General features: G+C 39.5%; 6 protein-coding genes; 2 read left to right on the forward strand and 4 right to left on the reverse strand.

The window, feature by feature from the left end:
• Positions 1–4,796: 4,796 nt before the first annotated feature.
• On the reverse strand, positions 4,797–6,732 carry GSBLH_T00006348001 (uncharacterized protein; the record flags this gene model as incomplete). Its single annotated transcript, XM_013040388.1, has 6 exons — positions 4,797–5,560; positions 5,591–5,872; positions 5,907–5,982; positions 6,013–6,215; positions 6,251–6,455; positions 6,487–6,732. 6 exons carry the CDS (start codon positions 6,730–6,732, stop codon positions 4,797–4,799), a joined length of 1,776 nt encoding a protein of 591 aa, XP_012895842.1.
• An 8,240-nt stretch (positions 6,733–14,972) lies between these two features.
• Positions 14,973–15,926, reverse strand: GSBLH_T00001907001 (uncharacterized protein; the record flags this gene model as incomplete). The annotated part of the gene is made up of 1 exon (XM_013040389.1): positions 14,973–15,926. The coding sequence occupies one exon, from the start codon at positions 15,924–15,926 to the stop codon at positions 14,973–14,975; it is 954 nt and encodes a 317-aa protein (XP_012895843.1).
• A 1,975-nt stretch (positions 15,927–17,901) lies between these two features.
• GSBLH_T00001908001 (uncharacterized protein) lies at positions 17,902–19,079 on the reverse strand (the record flags this gene model as incomplete). The annotated part of the gene is made up of 7 exons (XM_013040390.1): positions 17,902–18,228; positions 18,258–18,443; positions 18,476–18,580; positions 18,610–18,700; positions 18,731–18,783; positions 18,815–19,015; positions 19,044–19,079. 7 exons carry the CDS (start codon positions 19,077–19,079, stop codon positions 17,902–17,904), a joined length of 999 nt encoding a protein of 332 aa, XP_012895844.1.
• A 24-nt stretch (positions 19,080–19,103) lies between these two features.
• On the forward strand, positions 19,104–20,203 carry GSBLH_T00001909001 (uncharacterized protein; the record flags this gene model as incomplete). XM_013040391.1 has 8 exons in its annotated part: positions 19,104–19,186; positions 19,219–19,307; positions 19,340–19,444; positions 19,476–19,561; positions 19,598–19,668; positions 19,704–19,857; positions 19,890–19,954; positions 19,985–20,203. The coding sequence occupies exons 1-8, from the start codon at positions 19,124–19,126 to the stop codon at positions 20,201–20,203; spliced, it is 852 nt and encodes a 283-aa protein (XP_012895845.1). The 5' UTR covers positions 19,104–19,123.
• A 1,087-nt stretch (positions 20,204–21,290) lies between these two features.
• Positions 21,291–22,351, reverse strand: GSBLH_T00006349001 (uncharacterized protein; the record flags this gene model as incomplete). Its single annotated transcript, XM_013040392.1, has 5 exons — positions 21,291–21,386; positions 21,416–21,502; positions 21,534–21,916; positions 21,939–22,147; positions 22,182–22,351. The coding sequence occupies 5 exons, from the start codon at positions 22,349–22,351 to the stop codon at positions 21,291–21,293; spliced, it is 945 nt and encodes a 314-aa protein (XP_012895846.1).
• Positions 22,352–23,733: 1,382 nt separating this feature from the next.
• GSBLH_T00001910001 (uncharacterized protein) lies at positions 23,734–25,144 on the forward strand (the record flags this gene model as incomplete). XM_013040393.1 has 6 exons in its annotated part: positions 23,734–23,919; positions 23,951–24,337; positions 24,369–24,425; positions 24,456–24,557; positions 24,590–24,966; positions 24,998–25,144. The coding sequence occupies 6 exons, from the start codon at positions 23,734–23,736 to the stop codon at positions 25,131–25,133; spliced, it is 1,245 nt and encodes a 414-aa protein (XP_012895847.1). The 3' UTR covers positions 25,134–25,144.
• Positions 25,145–26,045: the final 901 nt, after the last annotated feature.

The following is a 26,045-nucleotide window of genomic DNA, read 5'->3' on the forward strand; positions in this document are numbered from 1 at the left end:
TCATTACATAAGCGAAATAATGGATTAAAAAGAGGATTGGAATTCCATCGTATTTGAATGACATGTTCGAGTGTGGTTGGGCATTGTTGGGGAGATCAAATAAAGTAGGGCTTAGCAAAACGAAAGGCTCATCTAGCCAAATCTCCACTTCCAACACTAAGATGCAACCCACACAACAGAGTAGCCAAGTGTGAAAAGTGATTTCTTGCTTTTCGATTGATTCCATACACTATCATTTCTATTCTCTAGATATCGAATGAATAGCTATCAATCAATCCAAATGAGAACAATGAATAACTAACTGATTGGGTTGTTTGTGGAAGATGATGCATATCATTATTATCAATGTGTGCATGTTACACAACGACAGACTGAGCTGTAGAATGAGTTTGCTGATAGTAGGAAGAAATGTGATTATTACTGTTTCAAAGAAAATAGGAATTCGATTATAAGCACGAATCAAACGAATTGACTCTGTAGAGACATAATTTAGAAGTGAAACACACTGAGGGAAAGTGAGTGACAAATTATGTCAAATCTGTGCACAATAAATACGAATACATATAATTATAAACCATGAACATTATACGAATCAAAATATATGTAGAAATAAGACTGGAAGACAACTGGTCATAGAAACAATGAAAATAATATATATTACGTATAGAATAACCAATTCATTTGATACTAGCATGGATAGCACACATAATCTTGGTCAACACCAGAAAAAGGCTATTTTCTACAGTTCATATGAACAATTTTCTAGTCTAGAAATATAAAATGAGGGTAGATGTGGAATTTATGGAAAATACACGAAGTCCATTTGGAAACAACGAAATCTACAATTTGGACTTTTTTATTACATTATAGGCAATTCCTTCGAAGCAAATCGAAAGTGATTAACCAGTTGGATCGACAAGCCAAAGTAAAACTATTCTTGAGCCCTATTATTTCGATGGATTATATTGAGATAGCGAAATACACTACTGAAACTGTTTTCTACTGTGCTCCTTCAGAACTAGCTACAAAGCTCTGATAACACCAATAATAGTGTTGTAAGCGCAGAATAGCTTAGGAAATCTTGTTTCAAAGACACTCCATTCTCAAGTGTTCAGGAAAACAAAAACACTTCAAATAGCATTCTTCACTTCTCATATAATTGTGTAGGCTATTAAAGTGTGTGAATACCCAACCAAAAATAACAAAGATTCCCAAAATAAACAATGGAATGTATTTGTGGAATTGAAATGATTTGACATATTTCCTATCGAATGCTCCACCACTCAATTGATAATGGTTCATTTTTGAATATTCACTTTGAAAATAGCAAGATATATTTGATAGAAGAAATATGAAAAATCGAGAAGCAAATAGAACTACTTTTGTTGGAATTTGAGAAGCAGGCATTTCTAGCTCGACTTACACCGTGTATACATACTCCTAAATTTCCAATAGAAAAATAGAATTGTGTTTCGGTGATATTTAAACTGGATATTAAACTGAGTGTACTTTTGGATTTTCTCATTATTTTTTTATTTTGGTCAAATAAAATGGTAGAAGAATGTATTTTGTTATCTTCCATGCTAATGTTTAGCCCATTTGACTGAAAAACGTTTCACCGAGTATCTGCTGGACGGATACGGAACGCTCGGCCACCCTGAAACCCTGGTCAAGGGTGGAATCGAATACACTGTTCAGCGATTCCAGGGAAAGCACAAGAACGAATTTCTATTGCGCTCAGAAACTGGTAATGTGTATCTGTTTGAAAATAACGTACTGAAACAAGAATGGAAGGAGGACAAGAATGGGGAGAAATCGGAGGAGTTTATTCGATACAAGAATGGTCGAGCTGATTTCAGTCAGCGATTCGAGTATATTTTGGAACAAATGAACAACAAACGTTTTGTTTACCACAAGAAAGGGCTTCGAATGGAAATCTGGTCAGTCCAAACGGGACATTTGCTGTTTCACGGAGAGTACAACGAAAGACAAATGAAAGAAGGCTGGGGCATCGAATACGATGAAGAAAGAGGAAATGTGGCTGTGGAAGGGATGTGGAGCAAAGGAGTATTGAAAGAAGTGATTCGATGTTTCAATGGAGATACGATGACCGAATTAAAGCGAAACGGAGCAGATAGTTTGGATCCAACGAAACGAATTCCGATCTATGTAGGTGGATTTCGCTATGATGAAAACAATGAACGATTTATTCGTGAAGGAAAAGGATGTCTGATTGATGAAAAGACTGGAATCGCAACTCGAGAATGTGAATGGAAAGATGGAAAGGAAGTGAGTGGAGTGAAACTGACTGATGGATGGTACGATCCAAAATTGAGGTATGGTTTATCAACAGCCATGATTCCTAGACCTGATTCTGTTCCTGCTCCTGCTCTTGCTCTTGCTCTTGCTCTTGCTCCAAAACGCGAAGAACCTGCTCCTCTTCGATTCAGCGTCACTGGATCTACAAAATGGACCGATGTGAGTTTGCAAGTGACCGATTTAAAGATTTCATGGAATTGCTGTAACGATTTGAATGCATTGGATCTGAATCGATTCGAGTCGCTACGATCTATCGAAATTGGGGATGAATGTTTTGAATCAGTGCAAATATTCCAAATCGATGGATTGAATCGATTGAAAACGATCAAAATCGGAAGCAGTTCATTTACTCAGGTGAAACAAGAGTGGTTTTACCAACCCCATACCAATGAAGAATGGGATTCAAAGGTCAACAACCAATCGAAGTCATTCCACATACTGAATTGTGAATCATTGGAATCGATTCAAATTGGTCAATACAGTTTTAGTGATTTTGCTGGCGACTTTGAATTGAAGAATCTACCACAATTACAATCCATTCAAATTGGTACATTTGGAAGTAGGTCATGCAATTTCTGTTATAGTTCATTTGTGATTCGAGGTATTGATATGATATTAAATATATATAATGATTAGATCTTCCAAATCTACAGTCTATTACATTAGGCTATGCTGCATTCAATGTTCCCTTATCGACTATAATTGAAAGTATTGAATGAATTCGAATGAAATGATTGATGTAGATCTTCCATCATTACAATCCATTCAACTCGGTAATCAAACACTTGGTGGAAGACTATATAATGGCACAACTACATTGACAATGCGAAGTAATAATGAATTGATTGGTTATGATTTGTTTTGTAGATCTTCCAAATCTAACATCAATATCTTCTGAAGGATATAGTTTCCTTTGTATTACTGTAGTGACATTGGCAAGTATTTCTGAATATTGAATATTGATAGTATTTAGATATTCCAAATCTTCAAAATGTCAAGCTACCTTATACATTCCAGAGAGTTCGATCGAAATCAATTTCGAGTATAGTTTGATTGATTTGATTTGATTCATAGATGTTTCTTCCATTCTCGCTGATCTTGTCAAAATCAGGTATTAAATCTATGATTTTGATTTGATTTGATTTGTTCAGTGATTCGTCATTGTTTAGGAACATTTCCATTGATTATTTGTTTGAAGCCGATTCTTGATCACAATTCATGATTCTATAATTATCAAAATATCAATCCTGCCTGATTATTATGATGTTCTTCTTTACCATTTTAACAATGATACTGAATTTTGATTGATGTGTCAATCAAACCATTATTATGATAACTCGTTCCATAGCCAAATCGTTTCCAATTGATCATTATGCCCTTGTACACCAATATTCCATCATCATCATACATTTCACCATATCCAAATGGAATTCCTATTTTACCTTCGTTTTCTTTTTCCTTTTCTGTCAATATCAAGCCTTCAAATCGATTTCCATGATCCAAATCCACTATTCCTTCTTCTACTACTACAATGGATTGTTCTTCATTATAGGAAATAGCACCAATTTGATGATTTCCAATCACTTTCAACACTTTCTGCCCATTGAGTACAAATCCTTGATTCATAAATACTCCATTATTGAATTGCAATACTACACATTCTCTATTACTCAAAATGAGTGAAATCCAGCCATTTGGTTTCATTTGTTTACCCAAGCATCCTTGCACATTTTGAATAATGGAACTATCAATATGATAGTTACTAATAACAGAATTGACAAAATCAGCAATGTTTTGCATGGAAATGAAAAGAAATATGAGAAAAAAGGTTAATTTGGAAACAAGTTTTGCCTCGTTATTTCTCGATAGAACACACGTCATATCATACTTTGTATGGTTATGATATGCTGGTGTGTTACAAACTAAAATACATATAATAAAATCTCATATTCTCCACCCATTTCTATTTTTCTTGCATCGGTGCATTTCCATTTGTTCATTTTTTGGCATTATTTTTATTTTTTGTATCTTCGATTGTAAACTATTACTCATTTTGATCACCTTTACTCTCTCATGTCAGAATGGCTGTTCTATTAAGTCTATAATGGATATATGTTCTTCAAAATATGTCCATTATGTGGTAGTTAATCTTGTTTTGCATCAATCGAACTCACAATAGTGAATACTGTTGGAATGGTTTGATTCGTAATAGAGAGTATGGCAGTAGTATGTAGAATGCAAAATCCATCATTTCTATTTGACAAGTGGTTTATTGTATTGATTCTCTGTTGATACTTCGATTCTCTTCTGTCACAATGATCATCCATATTGAGTACAAAGAATGATATTTCAGAAAAATATAATGAAACCACTAATATAAATCACTCAATTTCTAAAACAAACATACTAAAAACTAGATAGTATACTTAAAATATTCCTTGCGACAAGCTTATCTATTTATTATCTATCCATTGCTTTCACTCACTGGAATCTTCGAACGTTTCTGAATGACAATATTGACATAACAAACGACCACTGGCAGCTACTTCGCCTTGCCAGATCGCATTTTTCAATCCTAAATTTCGTTGCAAAGTATCGCAAATCAGATGCGCAAAGGCCAGTCGATTGCTAACGTTTTGAATCTGCATCACAGAATGCAAGAAGTTATTCTTCTTCAGTAGGCAAGAGAAAAAGGGAATCAAATCATCGTCCTGCGCAAGAATCAGAATCTTCATGAAGCTTTCCACGTGATGTATCATCAAATAATCAGGGGAGTTAAACATAATGCGAAGCACACTTACCAAGTGTTCTATCAAACTATGCGTTAATAAAATCCAAATCCCCCACTCCGTATTGTTTAAATAGTATGAAAACACGAAACAACTGTTATTCTCTTGAGTCAATTCGAAAAAACGGCTGATGGTGTTCATTTCGATCAGCCATGATTGCTCGTCTTTCGTTATCAAATAATAAAAGCTGCATTTCAAGATCTTGTTCACAATCTCCATATCGATTTCGTTCGATGGATCGCTCACTACGTTCTGCACAACCTTGTAGAAAACAGACACTTCATCAAATGAAACCACCGATTCGTTTTGAATCGATGCGACATTTTCTTGAAGAGCTTCAGGATCCGACATTAGAACCAGAATAGGCCCGCTATTTTCGTTCAAAACGAATTCTAAATCAGTCGTTAAGATACTCATTACATAATAATTATTCACAATCGACATGAGCGAGTCTACGCATGATTCAAATGGTTTTGAATTACTGTTTGGTTTCATTTCGGGACACGAAGCCAAAAGCTTTTCATTATAAATAGGAGCATATTGCACCCAGAATTGAATCAGGGAGTGGATCTGTGAAACGAAAGGAGAGAGAAATACGAATCGCTTTAATCTATTCGTCGTGATAAAACGCTGGAAAATGCGAAGCAGAAGAATCGAAATGCGCTCTCTCGCGTCGCAAAGCGATTTGCAAAGCTGGAAAACCGTCGAAAAGAATTTCAAAACAATCACAAAACATTCTTTTCGATCGCCAAGACGATCCTCACCTACATTTCAATTGCTTTGTTAGTGGATTCTTACAGAATGAAAGCGCTTTATCGACGAGCTGATAATAATACCATTGGATTTGGAGTGAATAGTGCTTATGAACAATGTCCTGTACTCACAAATAGCAATTCGACCCTACTTCAAGCTGCGAAATCATTTGCTGCAAGAACGAATAGCCCCAAATCCAACAATCGGACGGAGGATTCAAGAGTTTTTGAAGAATCGTCAAGAAGTAAGAAGAATCTAATGATTTGGAGGATCGGGAAGTTTCGTTGATATAAAGCCCACAATTGAATGATTGTTGAACGAGGAGTGGAAGGATTCGAATCGTGGAAGAAGTAACTGAACGGTAAAGGAGAAAGTCAGAAAAAGTCTACGGAACGAAACAATGCTCGTGCTTTCCAAGAGTTTCTCGCTGAGAATTCGGTTTTGAGAGGCGTTTTGGAGCGAAAGGACGATCACTTCGAAGAACAAATCCCAGAACCCTTCCGTAATAAACAACAATGGAATCGATTCGGTTTTTCTCTCCGATATCGATTCAATCGCATCCTTCTCATATAGCAGCAGATATGCACATTTCATCTATCATTCAATTCACATTTCAAAAACACACAAATTCTGCACCATAACACGAGAGAAACATCGCTTGCGGATCATCACAAACGGTCACTTCCTGATCATTAAACTCCATCCACTTCCCGTTATCTTGAATATAACTCATGTAATGTCCTCCATTCGCATCACCAGCATGCGTTATTATTCCTTTTAAATGATACGTTGAGTGGTTTGCATTGTTCGCTTCTTCCAAAGTTAAGGTTTCCCCGAAGGTAAACAAATCGCCAATCTTTTCACGCTGCATTCGCAGCTGATCGAATTCGAATCGTTTCAAGTGTACGAATAGATACGGTGCACAACGACTCAAATTCGACAGTTTTTGAAGAGTCACTTGCTTTCCACAAGTCTCACAATGATACGATTCGATATCCTCCATATCCAGCAAATGATGAAGAGATTCTTCCAATGACTCAAATCCTTTCACATCCACACTCAAACAATTGAAAACTTCTGATGACGTTCCGACCAATCCACAATTGGGACACTGTAATCGAATCTGCATCACACTATCGAAGAGATCGTGAACCACGTTGGGCTGACCGCTCGCCTTGCAGATTGATTCGATTTTTTCCAGGAAAAGGTTGAGATATTCGTGAGCGTCTTCCTGCTTGTGCACGTCGATTATTTCGCCGTTCGGAGCTTGCTGGCATTGAATCCAACGCCTTGCAGACACGAAGGAACCGTAGATTTGCGATAAGTCGTGGAAAACGTCCTGCAAGGCAGCGAGCGAATTGAGATCGGCGGATTTCGAATTGGGAGCGATTCGAATCGAATTGATGAAGATTCGGAACGGATTGATGTGGTAAAAGATTTGCAGGAGCGAGTTTAAATAGCACGTGCATCCCTCGTTGACGAGACCGTGCGCAACGGAAATATCGAGTTGGGGTAGCTGCATTGAACTCATCTACAGTCAAACAAAAAGAACAAACAAAACCAATGATTGGTTGTCAAAACTCCATTCAAATAAAGGTTTCAATTCATGAAGAAGCATCGGGCTGCTTTGAATCCACTGCTTCAACTGCTTGCAAAGACGACCGCATTGAATGACCTGCAATGTCGTCAACTTGCTGATATAGAAATGAATCAGGTCGATGATGAGTCGTGTTTCCCGCCCTTTGAGAGGAGATGAAAAGGTTAGATAATCGAGCTCTTTCAGTTTGAAGAAGAATTCGAAATAGGCTTCACGATCGTCTTCCGAAATCGAAGGATAGTTCGCAGCGAAGATCCGGAAAAGAAGCAGAGAGTGTTCATTTTCTTCATTGACCCATTCTTCCAAGCTGAAAATCAGCGAAACAATGAACGATTTTTGGTTTTTCCAGTTGTAATTCATGAGAGCGACTTCGAATACGCTTTCCAAGCAGGCTTCATAACACATATAAGAAGGGTCCGAAACGTGAATGCGAAGGAACTGAATCGAATAGTTGAACCAGGTCTGGAGATCGTCAGTTACTTTGGAACCAAGACTATCACAATTCTGCACTGCGCTGAGCATTTGCGTTAACGCCTCCTTAATTTCCGTCTACGTTTTAGAAGCAATCAATCAAAGAAAAAACGGGTTGGGAGTGATTTTGGATAATCGTAATAAAGACAAGACGAAGGGAATAGTACAGCAAATAGTAAATCACCTGCTCTTCGTTTGGAGAACGGAAATTCGTACAAGCGCACATACTATGAATGAAAAAAAAGGCAAACACAAACAAGGAGAGAAACCAGAAATGCAGATTGCTTTGATTCAATTCTGGGAGATTCCACATCCAGATCAATCCATCTTTGTTGTCGAAAAGTCGCTCACGAAAGATCGACGCTGCCGACTTGTAAACAGACATCACGTTGACTTCTTCCTTCAATGCAAGATCAAATCGAATCGGAATCGAATTCGAAACAACGCAAAACTTCTATGGAATGAGAGGAATTCGATTGGAGAATGAACATTGTAATGCGAAAAATCGTGATGTGAGTGGTATGATAAATACATTAACAGAGTGGGATAATACGATGTAAACAAAATAATCGGACGAAATGTTTCAAAGAGAAATTGAATCACTGCTTCCCATAAAACGAACTCCCGGGGAAAATGCTGCAATGTCGTTAAGAATAAGAGTGGAATATGCTGCGCCTACAACTCACAAATTCTTTCGTTTCTCTTACGCACAGCGCCGAAATCGCATATCGAATAAACGAGGGATCGAACTGAATCTTCCTGTCGATCTCCGATTTCAGATGATAGAAAAGATAAATAAAACTGTCGAGCGATGTGAGAACATTCGATCCGAAATAGCACGGCCCTGTATTTCTACGCATCACTTCGTTATCATCATAACGAACTCGATAATTAGCTGAACGAGTTGATCCAATTCCAAAACGGGAGGCAGAATCGCAAACAATTTCTCTGCGAAATCGCGATCTTCCTGCTTCGATAACACGCTCAGCGGATAGAAGAACTTCACGATTGAGAGCGTAATGCCAACTAAATTCTCCCTCACATCCGCGCTGTTATCGATCGGAAATGACACTCCCTGCGTGTTGCTGTTGTTTCGAACCTCCAGAACGCGCACAAAAACCGTGTTTCCATTGTACAAATTGCACTCATCGATCGTTTTGATGTCGATGGAGCTGATCAATCCGAGATTTCCACAGTACTGCAGGATGCAATTCTTGTTGATTTCGGATCGAATGCAGCTGCTCAGCTTGCTGATCGTTTCGTTTTTGTCGATCGAAATCGTCAGGTTTCGCGTGCAGCTCGGAGTGATCGTCACTTCGATTCGCAGATTGATTTCGTTGCCACTCGAACGCGGCTTAGAGTCCGGCATCTACGCGAAATCAGAGCGAAACGAGAAATTCAAACTTGCGAGTTTAGAGTGTTGATAAGAAAAGAGAAAAAGGTCTGCACTTGCGGAGAATACGGCGACTTCACGTACTCGATCGTACCGTTGATTAAACTGCGAGTCAAACGAGCATCGAAAAAACACTTTTGGAAAATTTGAATGCGATGAGCAATCGAAAGCGACGGCGAGGAGAACAAATTAAGCAAAAACTTTCGAACGACGGAAGCGAGCAAAGGCTTCGAGCTGGTTACCGATTTGATGAAGAACTCAGGATACATAAACTGCGTTCGGAATTTCTATCATTCACTCGGTTCCACGTTTCTACGTATCCCTGCACGGACTCAATCGCGTTTCCCAATTCAAAGAAGTGGTAAACGTCATTCACAGCCTTCCAAATGCGGAAAATCAGCATCCAGCATTTTGGATCCACCGTTTCCAATCGGTTGTCTTTCAACATACCCTCCACGATCTTCTCATACATCAAGGGAGGAGCGATCATCAGCAGCTCCTGGATTTCCTTTAAGTGGTTGAGTATAAATCGTTGGTCTGAATGATTCCACAAAACGTCCCAAAGCTCTGCGAAGAGATCCGAGTTCAGATTGAAGCCGTACGAAACGAAAAAGGTACAGACAATAAGCAGACCAGAACATTTCACGTAGTTTTTCTGCTGTAGCTCTGTAAGGAGCATCGCAAATAAACTGTCGAAAATCGGATTGAAGTCAATTTCTGATTGAAAAAGCTCCGATTTTTCCAACAAGCAAACCATTTCCAGTAATTGGCATAAAGTGACACGCGATCTGTTCACACACGCAATAATCCTTCTTATGCGATCATCATACACCGAGGCAGGCAGAGCATTGAGGCAAATCATGCATGCATTCTTCAGATTGGCGTACTGGAAATTCGGATCGTTCGGAAGCTCCAAATCGACAAAGAGATCGAGACAAGATTGAGCGATATTGGACGATAAACAATTTGAATCGTGCATTCTGTTGATCAGAAAGGCGTACATCTCGTAAGGAACAAAGAGCTTATCTCTCATTTTTACCATCAACACATCCATGAATAAAGGATACGAACTCAGAGAAAAGGAAGGCAATAAGCGATAGAGCGACATGAAAGTGACCTTGTCGCCGTTTTGGAGCTGGCACACCATCATATCGACATAGATGGCAATCATTCTACGTCTAACCAGCACTACAGAAAAGGAACTCGTTGTTTGGCTCCGGAAGACACTCAATGAGCAGAACATACGCGGCATACTCGCGAATTTCATGATTCTGGTGAGTTAATACGAAGGGAAGCAGATCTGTTTCTAAAAGCAATCCTTTCAGTTCGTTAATATCAAAGTTTGTTATCTACTGAGTGAGAAATAAAGAGAATTCAAACCACTAAAAGTTCCGAATCCTCTCTCCAACTAGAATTCAAATTGGGGTCCAGGCACAAGTGCTTTAAAAGATAAAGAGCGATGAGCAAATTGTTATCATGCGATCCTATGAGAGACCTTATTATCGTGTTAAAGAAGATGGAAGGGTTTGTAATCGTATCGTCAATTGGAACCTTCTGCATATCGTAAATGTCCGAGTACAGCTGAATGATTTTCATTACCTCCATCACATCCATCGGGATTATCTACACGTTCTCGCACACCCATGCAATCTACGTTTTGACTGAGCGTTAGATACCACAATCGCATTGGATATAAGACAATGCCCGACATTGCTTTCATCTTATCTTGCGTGTAGAGATAGCAAAAGCTCGAAAAGAGTTTCAGAATCCTGGCATAATATGCTAGACAAAGGAAAATGTCCTACACATGATCCCCCAAAAAACACAATAAAACAGGCTCAATATTCTCCATGAGCGAATGCAGAATGTTCCGAGAGGTGATGGTTTCGAGCACATCGATATAGAGAGAAGACACGCGAGCTTCGCAATCGTATCCACAACTGCATCGATCCAAAGAACGGCAGATATTCGGCCGAAAAAAGAGAAGGTTGTGCGTGTAGGTGAATCGCAAGGGTTCGAGTAACGGCGTCGCATCGTTGATCGACATAAGAAACGCACGGTTAATCACATGAGGTGAGAAATCTTTGATGGAGATGATGTCAACATTGGACTGGTCATTTTGCTGATATGAACTAGCGGACATACGCACACCCACTCGAATCACCTCCAATTTTGTGGTCTGCTCAATGCTCATGATGAGGCCTCGCTTCCAAACAGTTTTATTGTGCTCCTTCACGGCAATATCCACAATCTCGCCAACAGAGAGTGAATTGAGCCAGTAGTTGAAGTGAATACGAAAGAATGGGTATGGAATCGATAACCTCCTGTCCATGATGCCGACAGCTTTTGTTTTACCATCCTGAGAAGACTTTTCCTGGATTGATATACTTTTATGGTTCACTGAGCAGACTACATATTCCTTTTCCTTGAACATTACAGTACTTCCATTGAAAAGATAATACCGGGGAAGATCCTCTTCTTTCACACATGGAATATCACTCAAATAGGCTCTTTTGACTGGGTCAAGTAGTTTTTCTAGTTGGTTGATCCAGAACAACTCATTGTCTGGATTGTTGAGCGTGAACAGCATGATATCGCAGATTGAGCTATATACCTCCATAATTTCTCTAAAATTAACAAAAAGAACTGCAAAAACGAGAGATTTTCATCTTCTGTAGTCTTGCTTAGCAAATCATCGATAACTATGATAGAATCATCAAAAATATCAAACTTCCTTCAAGGTCTTGTAAATTGGTTTGGGTGATTTGGGAGACATCCCTATTATACTCTAGAAAGTCGTTGAGATAGACTAGTATGTTCTGATACCACGGATTCTCTAAAGTTTAGCCATACTTTTGTGGGATACTGGAACTTTTCTTCGAGAACAACAAGCGATTAATAACATCCATAGAAAAGTTACTCTCGATAAGAATATAAGTTTAGTCGTTAAAGTCTCACTATTAAAAATGTTTTGAATCAAAGCTGAAGAATCTGGTTTCTCACAATTTTGATGTGTACAAAAGTGATCACACTATTTATATCCATCCATAATTGACCAAGCCAATTGGAGGTTTTGCCGTAGGATTAAAATAAACAATATTCTATGCGAATTTTAACAGAAATCATATATAAAGAAGCATTCTACATACTATCTGTAGAGTTTCGAAATATCAGGTGGCGGTAAAGTTGTTTATTGGACCATTTCTGATAATTGCCATTTCTATTATTTTTGCTTTCTATTTGCCTGATATTTTATGATTCGGAATCGTGAATTACTGATATTGATTTCATCTTTGTGTCTTTCATTGATCGCCATTTTACTAAACCTAAAGCCAAGCAAGAATTCTGTATTTTTAAAATACACATATCACGTAGATCACGAATTCTCCAGTGGTAGTCGTTTTCCCGAAAGACAAGGTAAATCCTGAAGTTCGGAACGGAGATGTGGTCAGCATTGATGAAAATGGACATTTAAAGCAAGGAGCAGGAACGACTATATACCGCAATATCCAAGAAATAAAAAATAAGACGATGTACCATCTTCATACTGTGGCAATTGGAGAGACCATTCATGTTGCGCAATACGATAGTGAAATGCTAGTTTCTGTAGTAGACCCCCATACGGATGCTATTATTGCTACCGAGACATTTCCTCTTCCTATTATCGAAGGCTCTTCACATAATATCGATGATCTAATAGTGTTAAATGGCAATATCGTTCTTTCTCTAGGAAATAAGCATTGCGTACCTTGTCGTGTTGAATATGTGAACAATTCTATTCAAGTTGAATTCGGAAAAATCACTCAGCCGATACCCATGATGACTATTCAACCAGAAATGAGAGTATTGAACGATACATGTGCAGTCATATCGTATTATGGAGTAAACAACAGGATTACTCTTGTAGCTGGATGTCTCACTGATAATGATAATGGCATGGAAATGAGATGGGGTGAAATACACGAGTATTCTGATGATTACATTTTCCATGATATCATTGGGTTTTCTGGAACGAAATTCATGGTAGTTCATGCTCGCGTTCCTTGGTGGTCCGCTTCTTCGCAAATGGGAAAGAGCACCCTATTGAATAATGCTGAAAGGCAGATGGAAGCAATGGATAAAAATAGCAAGAAAACAGATTCTCGAATTCACTATGGACTAGGAACATTACATGCTAATTTGAGTGTTTCTGTTGGAGAGATCTATACAATTGATCAGAACAGCTTTGGTTTTATGGATATGGCACAGTAGACGTCTTTTTGTACTGTATAAAGTGTAGTTTGGACGAGCAGACCGTTGTTCTGACATTCATTAACGAAGGCTTAATGAACGCAATGGAATCGATTTTGTTCAAGTACAGTGAGAAAACCGACAAACTTACTGTCGCCAGTTCCATCTATCACCAGAATAGTGGGGCTCAGTCAACAACGGGAGGTTTATACTCGTTTATCAAGTGCAGAGCCTTCTCCCCCACTCGATTTGGTGTAGGATTTTGTGAATCATTTTATAATAATTAGGTTTATTATGCTGATGTTGCTGCCATGACTTCTCCTGTACTCTCCATTGTAGATGTGACTCCTGCTGGAGATCTCATTCCTTTTGGTCCTGAATTCCAAATTTCACCAGCAGCACGCGATGTTGACCGATCATATTATTGGACAAATCTTGCGCCAACCACAGCACACCGCTTTTTTGTGATGGAATCACTTACGACAAATGGAGGAGCTGTATTGGTAGATAATGTGATAATAATTCTTTAGGACTGGGCCCATGGAGAGATCCATGTGGGAGAGATTTACGCTTCTCCTTTAGGAGTCGTCTCTTCACTTACTTCAACGACTGCAACTGTAGTCACTAGTGGAGTTGTGAAAACAACGATTCCTTTAGTACAAGGAAAAGAGTATTCTGGCAACTCCAATGGAGAATTAATCGAGGGACATTACGCAGGACAGATTAACGCAGAGTCGTATCCACTCTATGTCCAAAAAGGCGATATTGACCAAATTCTAACCACAGAGAATTTTGTTGGGATAGCAATATCCGAAGATCAGTTGCTTGTGGGAGTAACAGATAAGATATCTTTATATCGTTTTTGTTTCACAAAGTAGTAATTTCGTTGGGATATGTATATTTTCAATCAAGAATAGAAAGTGTAACAAACATGATACAACAATTACCAAAACTAGTCGATCGTCATTCAGTATTCTAAGCATTTAATAGAATAGTAGACATATGTAATCAATAAATATATAGAAGCTTTGGTAACTATTAATTTCCATTTTACCAGTATAACAGAATGCAGTAGGTAAATCAACTCACTCGATATTGGGGTTATTTAAGCCATATCATTAATCATTTTTGTCTACTATCCAGAACAATGATATTGAATCCGTAAAATGAATCTCCTCTTTTATTATCATTTATTTTCAAACCTGGAAGATCTAAAATAGAAAAACCTTTGACTATCTACTCCTCAGAATTATAGAATTCGTGGAATCATATGATCCATATAGTGCCGAGCAACTTAGTTCAATATGACGTAAATAAGGAAGATCTACACATTTTATAAACTATTATGTGTTTCATACTTTCAAACACAATCAACTTGGCGCGAGAAAATGCATTACTGCCCAGAAGAATAGTTCTAACATTAGGCAAATCTACAGCACACAGTTGTTATTAGTTTAATACCTCGAATTACAAACGAACTATAATAGAAATTGTATGAATCACTTTCAATTGTACCAATATGAATGGATTGTAATTGTGTACAATTCTTCAATTCAAAGTCGCCTCCAAAATCACTGAAACTGCATCGACCAATTTGAATGGATTCCAATGATTCACAATTCAATATGTGGAATGATTTCGATTCATCATTTCCATATTGATTCCTTTTCTGAGTAAATGAGTTCTTGCCAATTTTGATAGTTTTCAATCGATTCAATCCATCGATTTTGAATGTTTTCACTGATCCAAAACAATCATTGCCAATTTCGATTGATTCTAAATTATACAACAATGAAACATCCCAATCAACCAATACACAATTGTCACTCAGTTTCAAATGTTTGATTCCGATATTCATTGGTTTGCTTCCATCTCCTTCATATTCTTCAATATCACTTTCAATTCCATTATACCATTCACATTCATTCACTAATTTACCATATCGATCATACACTTTTCCAATTCCAAATCGATTATCATCACACCAATATCCTTCATATTCAATACATCCATTATTATGATAACTCGTTCCATATCCAAATCGTTTCCAATTGATCATTATGCCCTTGTACACCAATATTCCATCATCATCATACATTTCACCATATCCAAATGGAATTCCAAACTTGTTTTCTGTCAATACCAAGCCTTCAAATCGACTTCCATGATCCAAATCCACGATTCCTTCTTCTACTACTACAATGGATTGTTGTTCATTATATGAAATAGCACCAATTTGATGATTTCCAATCACTTTCAACACTTTCTGCTCATTGAATACAAATCCTTGATTCATGAATACTCCATTATTGAATTGCAATACTACACATTGTCTATTAATCAAAATGAGTGAAATCCAGCCATTTAGTTTCATTTGTTTACCCAAGCATCCTTGCACATTTTGAATAATGGAACTATCAATATGATAGTTACTAATAACAGAATTGACAAAATCAGCAAACTTTTGCATGGAACTAAAAAGAAATATGAGAAAAACCTAAAAACACAAAAAGAGATCTTGTTTAAATAGAAAAAGAATATTCTTCTCATATACCAAAAATACTGCACTATTAGTATAATTCTTGTAAATTATAATAGAATAAACATAGTTCATATTATTACGTTTGTTCATACAGCGTTTTCCGCTCAAGTGTTTTTAGCATAGAATCTTTTGTGTATACAGAGTATAAAACACATATTAACAAGTACTATTACTTACCACCTATCATTACTCAAACTTACTGCTATTTTTCCAATATACACTTAGTCTAATATTATATATATATGGAAATAGTCAATGGATCATCAAATATACAAGAAATTAAAGAAACAACATGTGATAAGGAATAATTGCACAAAGCATTTAATGTCATTTTTTAAATATATATATATATGAAAGTTACCATAAAGAAACAATATGAATTGCTCTATATCTGAAATTTCGTAGAAGAGTATCGAAACTTGCGATTTTCTTTTTTCAATAATAATGCTTTGTCAAAGGGTTTAATTGATCATATGTCAACTAAACAAAAGGAAATACTACACACAAATTCTTCTGTTGATCATGTCTTCTTTTTCCCAAATTCATAACTATTACAATTAGGGTTATTATATGCCGGATAAGGTTCAAGATATTATTGTTTCTAATTACTTACTTCCCAATTCCAATTTGAGGGCATTAAACAGCATCCTTTGCATAGCTCGTATCATAATTATAAGTTCAAGTCATGATCTGATCCTAGAAATCATTATCATTTACACAGAATACAGGATATTTCACCAAATGTTTACCAACCTTTATATTCACACTAGTAGAAGCAAAACAAACATTCTTGATTATCTGAGAGAACATGCTTGTTCCTTGAACCTTGTACCCATTCGTGTTAAGATCAATCAATATTGAATAATGTAATCGTGTTTTTCTCAGCGCAGATTGTATTCAAACAACGTGTGTTTACTTGATAATAAAGTCCAATAACATAACCAAGAGTTAGTACTTTTTGCTCACAATCATAAAAAGCAATATAATTCTTAATTACATAAAACTCCTTAAAATAACTGAACCATCTCCAATTCTTGTTTTTGATTACACTATTCTCCTATACCTTAACCTCTATCCTTCACGATACAAAATTCCATCAAATATGTACAACGAATCGCCAAATGCATTCGAGTTATGTTAGTTGCAAAAATAACCGCCTACTGAAAATAGTGCTCTTCATTTCTTTCAAACTCTAGATATAGAGTACTACTTAAAAATTAACCAAAAAAGAAAAGTATGGCAAGGAATACTGCCTCGCAATGACCCCAATGCTTGTTTATATCGTATTCATTCCTGTGAAATAAATTATTCACATGAAACTATCGCCAAGTGATGGTAATTAAACAGACTCCAACAAAAGATCAACTTATCAGACAGCATATAATTCTTATTGTACATTTTTCTTCATTTAAAAAGTTTGATTCACTGTATATAATGAGAAACAGATTAAGAAAAAAGCATCGAAAACTCTGTGTTCATCAAGATTCATAGGGTTACACTTTTAAACCTTTGATCCTCTGTGAAACAATCTGAAATAGCATCCAATTTTATACATGGGATTACCTACTGATGTTATCCAATAATTAGTAGTGGTACATGTTTCCAAAGTCTATGCTCACTATTTTTATAATAATCTACTGAACGAAAAGATTCAAATGTTAACAACTCTCCAAATCAGCAATATGGTTCATCTTCACAAAGATCGAATGCCGTTTATCAAAATTCCCCAAAAAACACTAGCTGGAGTGGATTACAGATTGGATGGGCCTCCACAAATTCAATATGAAAGGAAACAATCAAGACACTTCTAATGTATACGAGTCATTACTCTTTCTTCGTCTGGCATTATAAAACAAACAAAGCAATTCTTCTTCAAGCCAAGATTCACCTGCATTCGTTCGAACACATGCACAATAGATTCCTTAATGGGCGGGACTTCCAGACCCAATTCTCTACACTTTGTAACCAACTTGGTTGCATCCAATTCATTATTCGATCGTCCCGCAGCCAGCACCTTCGCCTGCTCCTCCAAAGAGAAGTTCTTGTACGTGAACGATTCGTCGATGTACTTCTTGTACAAATCCAAAATCTCGTTGTGCGAGATCACTCCCGGATTCGTAAAGTTGTATACTCCCTACATTCGATCGAGTTCGATTCGGATACACGACAATCATGGAGCGTTAATTCAATACTGATCGGAAGAAGATCGTACAGGACCGACATCGAGTTCGGAATGTTCACCACTCTCTCGTATTTGCTGATTTTTGTTATGAAGTTCCGCGGGGAGAGGTCGTCCGAGATGGGCATGCGCACACGCAGGATCAGCACGTTCGAGTACACCTTTTGAAGCTGGTGGTGAGTTGAGAGGAGAAAAAGGAAACCTTTTCGGCCATTGTTTTGGTGTAACTGTAGAAGCTGCCAGAAAAGTTGGGCTCGTCTTCTTCAGTGAAGCCTTTGCCGCTGCCCAGAGGATGTTCAGCGTCGTACTATGGGATTGGCGGGATGAAATAAATACTTCATAGATGCAACCCGTAGCATAGACAGTGCAGGGAATGTTTCGGCGGAAACATGCGTCTGTCAGAGCCACAGTGCCGACAACATTGACTCTGATCGTGAGAAAACACGCTTGGAACTACCTCACAACATCCTCCTTGTGGGACTCACACCAGTCGACGTTCGGTCTTCCCGTCTATGATCAGCAAGAAATTATTATTCTTTACAAGTCCAGCGGCATTAATAACATAGTCCGGCTTGTACTTATCCAATTCAGCGCATACATCCTGCGTATTCTCCAATCTGGATTCAGCTCGGTAGACCGTGAATCCGCGATCCTCCAGAAGCTTAATTACCTGCCCTCCAATCCAACCGTTTTTTCCGAATACCAGAAACGATTTCTTGATGTAACAAAACGAATGATACTGCTTACCATATTACTGCTTATCAATTGACTTGAAAATGACTATTCAAAATCTTGAAATAGCTCATATTTGGGGCATACTTCTTCTATCAATTTAGATCATTCGATATCGATGCACGGAAATAAATACGATACAGATGTCACGGTTTGGTCTCCCGAAGGAAAACTACATCAAGTCGGAAACTTCGCTTTCATGGTATAGTTTAGGTAAAATATGCCACGGAAGCCGAAAAGCAAGGAAGTGCATGTTGTGGAATTCGTACGAATAAATATGTCGTTCTCGGTGCTTTCCGCAGGTACTCTGTATTTTGGTTGGATAATTGAATAGACGGCCAAACGAGCTTGCTTCATACCAACGAAAGATCGTAGAAATCGATACACACATGGGAATCGCAATGTCCGGTTTAACTGCAGATGCGAGAGCACTATCGAAGTATTTCACTTTCGGTTGCGACCACCATTAGATATATGAGAACAGAATGCATGGACCACGAGTACGTATATGGAAGAAAGATGCCTATGGAGATGCTGGTTCGTCAAGTAGCAGAGAGTGATTTTTTAAAAATACTTTTTTTCTGATGTCTAGAAGAGCATTTCTGTACTCTCACATACGAACGTCGTCCTTACGGTGTTGGTTTGTTGATCGGCGGTGTGGACGTTTTTCTTTCCTTCTTTCGTTGATTTCCTTCTAGTCCAAAGGTCCTCATCTCTTCCATACATCTCCCTCTGGCGAGTACCTCGAATACAGTGCGTGTACGATCGGTTCTCGCAGCCAGAGCGCGAAGACAGCTCTGTCTCGACGTTTTTTGAACGAAGAAACGAACGTGGTGACGGTGAGCGATGATTGTATGAATGGAATGGAATGGAGTGAAGAGCAGTGACGCTCGACGAGCTGATTAACATCGTGCTGGATGCGTTGAAGGGCTGCGTGCAGGGCGATTCAGTAGGAAGCGAAGAAAGGAGTGTGATGCAGAAACTGACAAAGGAAAACTGCTCGGTAGCCGTGGTGGGAGTGGATTTGCCGTTCCGCGAATTGAGCGAAGAGGAAATCGCGCCGTATGTGAATGCTCTGACCCAGTGGATTGTTTGTTTGAAAGAAATGAGAGAAAAAGGAATGGAAGTGGATAAATGGGGTTGGCAGAGCCGAAGAGGATTTGTGAGAGGAAATAAAGCAAGCGGTGCTTCTCACTAGACATTGCTTTACATGAAAGAATGAGGTTTGGTGTGTTGTTCCAGTCCATTTCTTGTGGCTTCTGTGCAAATCGAATCATGAATTCCAGACAATACACCGTTCAGTTATCATTTCTGCATTGTAGTCCTCGTTTTGTCGAGAACAGTCACAAAACATTCAATTCCGTATACCAACAAACACAAGATCAAATTAGTGTGTGGATTGAGAGAGAATATCGCGCTCCAAATCGATTTGCGGCTCGATTGCGAAGAAATCCGAGTCCTCTTTGATCGTTCGCAGATGCTCGTAGGGGGTGTAAACCTCCTCTTCGCTCGGAGCAGCAGATACAGACGACTCTTCCATTCGCTTTTTCAAACCTACACTTCAAAAATCGCAGAGACAACCACGATCTGCATAATCTCCGTTCTGTGTGGAATTCAGCTTTTTCTAATAGTAATTGCTAATATAGATAACGAATACCATCAGAATTCCATACATCTTTTTGCTGGGAACAATGTCAAGGGCAGGATCACAAATTGCTAGGAATTAGAGAATGCACACAAATCAATAGGGTACCATTCACTGTTTTTAACAGGTCCAGATTGGAACCGACTTCAATAAAGGTACCTACAGGGATTACACAAAGAAAACACTCTATACGAATCGCTTTCTTGTTAATAAAATATTTGTTTTGTCTAAATTCACGGAGGATCGAAACACCATCATCCACAGACTTCAGACTACACTTTCATACCTAGAGCTCTTTCCTACTTTTCCATAGCTTCGTTGATCCATAATTTTGGTTTATCGATCTCTTGGAAGGACGGGGCCTTGGTAAAGAAGGGAGTAAGCTATGAGCATCAACTCACAAAACTACACTGTACAGGGGTTTCTTCACTCACTAAATAGGCGGACTGACTGGTAATAACACGACCAAGTTTGGAAGAAACTACATGTCATCAGAACGTGTTCATTTTTACATAAGCGACAGCCTCCTCTCGGAACCAAACACTTTGCGAAAGAGAGCATAAGAAAACGATTGAAATGAATGTTTTCTGAACAAACTCCAATTTTAGTTACACAGAATAGAACAATTAGTACGTACAACTTAGGATACAACTGCCATTCGCTCCAAAGCAATGGAAGAGTAGAAGCGAACATCTGTATCCTCATCTCGAGTGAGTGATTTCAATTTAGGAAGAATCTAGTGACTACCATGGTATGATTCGCTACATATTCCTTCTGGAAATCGGGAGGAAACTGTTCGAATGTCTTGCCGATCACCTTGCAAGTGATGAATCGAATATTGGGAATTGGATTCTAGTCATACACAAGAGAATTCAATGAATACAGAGAGCTCTTTAATCAACAAGGTTTGAATCTCGGTAGTCCAGTCCTGATTGGAAGAAAGCAGGGGTGAGAGTAAAACGTTTTGAAAAGTGTAAAGCAGATTCGATTGTATTTGATAGTTCCCACTTGAATTGTAGAGAGAAATGAGCGAAGGAAGCAATTCGTCTTTGAAGTCATCGATTTTCAGTGCATCCATCACATCCGTGATTGACGCTGCGCAAGCTCTTCGTACAGCATGCACATTATCAGAAAACAAGTGAACATGCTCAATATCAGGGTATAGAGACGACCTACATATTGCTTTAGATCGTTCAAACGATTGGAATGAATGGTTTGCAACGCCTTGAGCAGAGTTCCCATCGCCTTTGCGATGCTTTCTCGCCACTATGTATGGACAACTGACTACCGAATATTACTCTCCATGATGATTGCAACTTCTCTTGTTGAAAAAGGATTGTGTCGAAAATCGATTCATCATAAAACGAAGGTGACAAATGATCGATGAGATATCTGCAAACAAACTCGCTTTGGGTTTCCAATAAGGCATCGAACAAAGGCTGAGCAAGAGAAGCATCATTCTCCATCAATTCGACGATTAAGGGCGTGATCAACTCACTACACAAAACATTGAAAAAGGAAATTCGTATACAGTCTATAGGGCTCATCTTTATTGATCAGAGGCGTCAAATAGGGAAACACCTTTTCCTTGAAAGTCTCTTTCGGAATAAAGCCAAAAATCCAATGGAGGTGCGGGATGAGAAAAAGAGCTCCGTCCTTAATCATTGACAAAATAGGATTCAACAAAGTGGAACAGTACATTTCACTCCCTATACTCGTTCCGATCGCCTCCAAGTGCTTTGCAGCTTCCTTTTGAATCTATCGATGACTCTATCACGGAATTGGAACGCGAATCGAGTCGGATTGCAAGCATTTGATGAAGCTGCTGGTCAGTTCACTCACCATTGAGGGTTGATGAATGGACTGGAAGAGTAGTGGGAACGAAGGAACAACAACGTACACAACCGAATTCTAAAGAGTCAGCGTGATGAAATTAGGGAAACATCGTCACTCACAAAAGTTCGCATTAGCTGTACAAACTGAGAATAATACTGCGATCCAAACGCATGTAGACAGGTAGAAAACTGCTTGGCTGCTTCTCTGCGCACAAGAAGTCGGTCGTCATTACACAGCTGAAAGAAAATGGATCGCAATTCCTTCAAGGCACTACTTGAAATGATTCGAAAAGGCTCCAAATCGGGCGTGGGTGTTTCGGTAATGATCGTGGAATATCGCTCATAGAGGGGGGCGATGAGATGGGCGACTGCACGACAGCCATAGAAGGAATTGGTGGAAAACACGGTGTGCAGAGTATTGTAGATGGTATTTACCAGAATTAGAGAAATGGGATATTCGATCATATTTCGAAGAATCGAAATCGTCTAGAAAAAGAATTCGATTCCAAGAAAAGTTACGAAATACATAATATCGGAGTCTTCTTGATCCAGGAAGTGAAACAACAAAGGTAGTAGTTCCTGACAACACACTTCGCTTAGAGAGGAGATCCGGACGGAGATGAAGCTGAGGATGTGAAGAATATCCGTGGAATCGGCATCGTATGTCAACTCTGGAATTACACTAGAAAGGCAGATTTACCTATGAGTTTGGAAATGATATCTTGGATGTCTTCTCGATTTCCATCATCGATGTCTGTTTCTAAACGTTTCAAATAGCTTTCGATATCGTGTTCGCCCCGTTGCGACCCTTTCGAGGACGAAAGCCAGAACATTTTGTGAAAGCGAAGTTGTCACTTTGACAAGTCTCAGTTATATAATCTAGAGATTGCAGAATTCTCGTTTTTCTATAATTTTCCAGAAAATATATATCATCTTCTTTCGAGCCCTTCTTACGGCTCCCGGGCGTTTTAGGAGAGAAACAGGAACAGTTCCACCTATCGAATTCTTTGCATTGAATTATGGAAGCAAACCCAGTTCGACGTTTCTCGAACAATTTGAAACCTCATTATTTTTGAATTTATGTATCGATTTTGCTGTAGAAGTGCTGCAGCAGTGACTCGGAGTGTTCGAGCCTTTGCTGTGAGCACTCGCTATGCTCATGCGATGTGTGCTCCTCTCAGTGTTTCGTTTCAGTCCTACCCCGCGCGCTCCATCGTAATTCGATTTTCTTCCGTGTGTAACAAACAGATGGCGTCATGGAACGTGCGTTCCTTCCATTCCACGGTTCCCCACTCCAAGCGCGATTACTACGAAGTACTCTTTCGGTTTCTCCCTCATTCCCAGGTTCTCGGTGTTCCCAGAGATGCCTCGAAGGCGGAGATCAAAAAGCACTATTTCGAGCTCGCCAAGAAATACCACCCCGACACCAACAAGGTTTCCGCTCATGGCTCTCTCTCATCCGTAGGGCGACGAGAACGCCAAGCAGAAGTTCATTGAAGTGAGCGAGGCGTACGAGGTTCTCAAAGACGACGAGAAGCGCGCGCGCTATGACCAGTTCGGTCATGCCGGCATGGACGAGAGCGGCGCGAGCTACCAGGCCAACGCGGCCAACATCGATGAGATCCTGCGCCATTTCACCGACATCTTCGGGTCGGAGGCGCAGGGCTTCGGCGGCTTCGGCGGCTTCGGCGGGTTTGGCGGCTTCGGAGGCTTCCAGCCGCAGATAGATAACGATGGGTCCGATATCTCGGTGCGCGTGTCCATCCCCTTTCTGGACTGCATCAACGGGTGCGAGCGGGACATCCGCGTGCAGAAGGAGGTCGCCTGCGATGCCTGCCATGGGTCGGGAAATGTGGAATTCCAGAAATCGGGGTCATTTGTAGGGACCGCATAATAAGACGCAGAAGTGTCCGCATTGCCAGGGAAAAGGGGTCATTTATGTAGGAGTGGCCGTTTTCTGTGAGTGGTAGAATAACCGCGGGATCATGATGTCCATGTCGACTTGTCCCCATTGTAACGGATTAGGGACTCTCAACACGGAGCCCTGTCCCAAATGTCGTGGCAGTGGAACAGTATTCCTTGTGATGTGCAGTCTGATGATTAGATGCATCGCGTTTCCACGATCACCGTGAAGATTCCTGCGGGAATCGACAACGGCGACACGATCCGGCTTGCCGGTCAGGGAAACCAGGGAATCAAAGGCGGGCGGAACGGGAATTTGTACATTGACGTGAACGTTCAGCCAGATCCGTTTTTCACTCGGGCGGGAGGCGATATCATGTGCACGGTGCCGATTTCGGTAACGACGGCTATTCTGGGAGGCACGATCACAGTTCCTACGATTAGTGGCGAAGTCGATGTGCATGTTCCGCCAGGTACCCAGTGCAACACACGAATGCGTCTGCGGGATAAGGGAATCAAACCGATGCGCGGGTCGCATGTGGGAGATCAAATAATAACTTTTAATGTGCACATTCCAAAGTACGGTTTGGCGGGAAAAGTTTATGGTTAGAAATATTACGCCTTCTCAGAGAAAATTAATCGAGGAGTTTGGCAAAGACGAGAAGGGAGTGGAGCATCCACAGGCACCAGCGATGCGGTCTGTGATCGGAAGAATTCGCAGTTTCTTGAATAGCAAGCGAAAGTAGTTTAGTGGTTTGGCTTGTTTGTTCTCTGACACATCTGACAAGAAGAATCAATTTGTTTTGAATAGAATAATGGGTGAACCACGCGAATAGATTTCTGTCTTGGAGTGGAAAGGAGTAGAGTTTTTCGCCATGTCCCGCGCTCTTCAAGAACTCTACTCTCAATTTCTTTGTAACAATAAAATGTTCTCTTCGGTGGAAGAGATTTTGCGATATCGAAAGCTCTGGCCGACTTCGAATATGGTCGAAGATATGGTGAAAAAGGTCATTGGATCTGTCTCTACTGCAAAATTTCATGTTGGATTGGATGTTAGTTCGAGTAGCACTGGCATTTGTATCTTATCAAATCAAAGTGAGCCTTTATCCGACAAGTTACAATTCTAGACAAAGTTCTCTTATGTAAAGCAATTCATCCCGATAAATCTTGCAAAGGAAACAGCCTTACCTCGGCTGCGTTTCTCTTTCGTCAAATCCAATCCTCCATTCTGTCAGTGGATCCTCAGGCAAGCGAGCACCCTGCGGATTGGAGAATTGTCGTTGAGGAATACTTGAAAATGTTTGGTTCAACCTCGTTTCGAACCCAAGGTCTGTTTTATCTTGCAGAAATCAATGGAATCATTCAGTTCAAGTGTTGGGAAATGTTTGGATCGCCTCCCATCACTCTCCATCCATCCACTGCACGTTCTCTGCTTTCAGTGAAATCTGCTGGAGATCGGCAGGAAACGAAGAAGATTGTTTTGCAGTACGTTCAACACAACACACAAGACATGATTCATTGGCCAGAAAAGAAGCGTGGTCCGGGACTTTCGGATGACTGCTTTGATATGGCGGATGCGTACATTTTAGCTCGCGCAAGCTATGTCCAAAACATGATTGATGAAGTGAATCGTAAGTTGGTGGCGGATAAGGACCATT

The sequence above is a fragment of the Blastocystis hominis genome (genome assembly GCF_000151665.1).
Source record: "Blastocystis hominis, Singapore isolate B (sub-type 7) whole genome shotgun sequence assembly, scaffold_14".
NCBI classification, from domain to species: domain Eukaryota; class Bigyra; order Opalinata; family Blastocystidae; genus Blastocystis; species Blastocystis hominis.